Source organism: Rattus norvegicus, chromosome X (genome assembly GCF_021556685.1).
Source record: "Rattus norvegicus strain SHRSP/BbbUtx chromosome X, alternate assembly SHRSP_T2T, whole genome shotgun sequence".
In the NCBI taxonomy this organism is placed as follows: Eukaryota; Metazoa; Chordata; class Mammalia; order Rodentia; family Muridae; genus Rattus; species Rattus norvegicus.
Window position 1 is genome coordinate 124,998,595 of NC_141554.1, and position 2,461 is coordinate 125,001,055.

The window sequence follows — 2,461 nt, forward strand, 5'->3', positions numbered from 1 at the left end:
CCAGGGGCATTTTTCACCCCAGCAGCAGCATGGGTGCTGAGAACCAGGGTGACCAGAGCACCACATGCCCGCCCCACACTCTCCCTAGTTTGCCAGCCAGGTGCGGGAGGCTGGGCTACCGCTCACCTGGCCTCTTGAAGTGGAGCGGGTCGCGTCCTGAAGTCGCCGCGCTCCTGGTGGAGTGGTACCCAGAAGGTAGACGCCCGGCCGTAGCAGGGGACACAACTGGACCGCCCACCCCTCCACGCCTCCCACCGCCCACAAAGGCACCCTCCCCTGGATTGTCCCCTCCCACCGGTCCATCTCCTCCCCTTCTTCGCTCCCTCCCTCGAAGCCCAGTTGCTCAAGACGCTTCCTTCCCCAACGCCAGCTCCAGTTCCTCTCCCTGTGGGGCCCTTGGAAGGCCAACGAACGCTAGACCCCGGAGCCACCCGGGCGGCAGCTGGAAGATCATGGCCCAGGCCCTAGAAGACAGGAACCCTCTGTCCGAAGCCTCGGACGAGCCTTGCGAGTCAAACGCGCCCAGCACCCCGCAGATCCGCTCCCACAGTAAGGACTACGGTAGCCTTGGCAGGTACAAGGGCCAAGCTGTCGCGGACAGTGCCAACCTGTCCCGGGAGCGAATCATCCCCAGGGCCCTGACGGTGAGTGGGGCAAACGGGACACGCCGGCGCGGGGCGCTGCGGGAGCTGCTGGGGCTGCAGGGGGCGGCTCCCACCGGGTGGCTGTCGGAAGAGCACTTGGAGTTCGCTGCGTCTGGGTCCCGCCGCTCAAGCGGGCAGGGCAGCGGCCGAGTGTGCCTTGAGCCGCGGGAGCACGCGTGGATTCTGGCAGCTGCCGAGTGCCGTTTTGAAGTGCTGCTGGAGATGCTGGAGGTTGAGCCCAGGTTGCTGATGCGGGAGGACCCGATCACTGGTTACAGCGTGCTGCACTGGCTGGCCAAGCACGGGCGCCACGAGGAGCTCATTCTATTGCACGATTTTGCTAGGCGCCAGGGACTACCATTTGATGTGAGCGCCCCTGGCAGCGGTGGCCTAACGCCACTCCACCTGGCGGCTCTGCAAGGCCATGATATGGTCATCAAGGTGCTGGTGGGAGCCCTGGGTGCTGACCCCTCACGTCGAGATTACAATGGCAACCGACCTTGTCACTATCTGCGGCCAGATGCTTCTCTGAGCCTCCGGGAGCTGTCAGGTGCAGAAGAATGGGAGATAGAACGTGACAGAGAGCTTGAAAACGCCAACAACAACAGCAGCAGCAGCACCACCACTACCACCGGATGGCTGAAATGCACCTCAAGTGTATCGCGCATCAAGTCCGTGGGAATAAACTACAAAGAGGCATCTCAGTCAGCCAAAGAGAAGAAGGCATGGGGCAATCAGGGAGGACAAGGCAATGGCCTTCTGCGCCAGCTGTTCCCCTTCACCCAGAATCGTTGAAGGTGACATGGACCAGAGAGCTTATTCGTAAGCTGTTCCTGACCCCACCCAAGCAGATGCTCCTCTGATTCAGCTTGGGCCTGCAATGGGTTAACTGACCACATCTGGGCCCCTAGTCCTGTCCTAGGTCTCCTGTCAGAACATTCAATAAAGAAAGAGACCAAAGAACCAGGCTGGCCCTGGTACCCAGCCACAATACTGTGGGACTTTGGACATTTGGAACCAGGAGCGTGAATCCTGCTTGGAAGACAAGAGGGAAGTTAAGCTTCCAGTAACCTTTTCTGGGTAGATTGAAACCATTAAAAGACTAACTTAAGACTGTAAACTACTGGTGCAGTGCAAATGTCTAATACCAGCCAGCCTGGGTCTGCTGCTAAGAAATCTCCGTGTGCTGGTTGAGTTAGCCCCTGGCAACCTACTCCCAGGCTGGCCAGGCCTGAGCAGTCTCACAGAGCCTAATATATCATGGAGGGGATATCCCCCCTACATAACAAAGCTGTCTTTGAGTGTCTTTATTATTATTATCATTATTATTATCATTATTATTATTATTATTATTATTATTAATCATGGGGTGGGGGACCTACTTATGTTTGCAAGGAAGAGGGTACCAATCGATCCCTTCAAGCTAGTGATCTGTGGCAGGCTCTGGGCTTCATTCCCTGAGCAAATGTTCAGAAGCCCTGCACCAAAAGAATGACGTTCACCTTGGCTCTGAGTAGAAACACACAGTTCCCCTGCTTCCTCAGCCCTGGCATCCACATCTGGCTTTAAGCACATGCCTCATCCTGGAAGAGTTGTCCTGGAGGGAGGCCCAAGGGTAATGAAAAGGGAAAGCCATCAAATTTATATTTTCGGTAGTTCACTGTGTATCAGTAATTGAGTTGACTCGTGTCCTCTGACTAGACACGCCCACTCAGTAGAGACTGGGCTTTCTTCATCCAAGCCAGCCTGGCTCTCATTCACATTTTTTTCTTTTTTGAGTTAAGTGTGATATGGAAGTTGTAGTTTTGGAAAATTGC

The 2,461-nt window shown here is 55.9% G+C and overlaps 1 protein-coding gene across 1 annotated transcript; it reads left to right on the forward strand.

The window, feature by feature from the left end:
* The first annotated feature begins 303 nt into the window (after positions 1-303).
* Positions 304-1,934, forward strand: Sowahd (sosondowah ankyrin repeat domain family member D). The gene is given in 1 exon segment (NM_001173373.1): positions 304-1,934. A coding segment is annotated over 1 exon segment (987 nt). The 5' UTR covers positions 304-452; the 3' UTR covers positions 1,440-1,934.
* Positions 1,935-2,461: the final 527 nt, after the last annotated feature.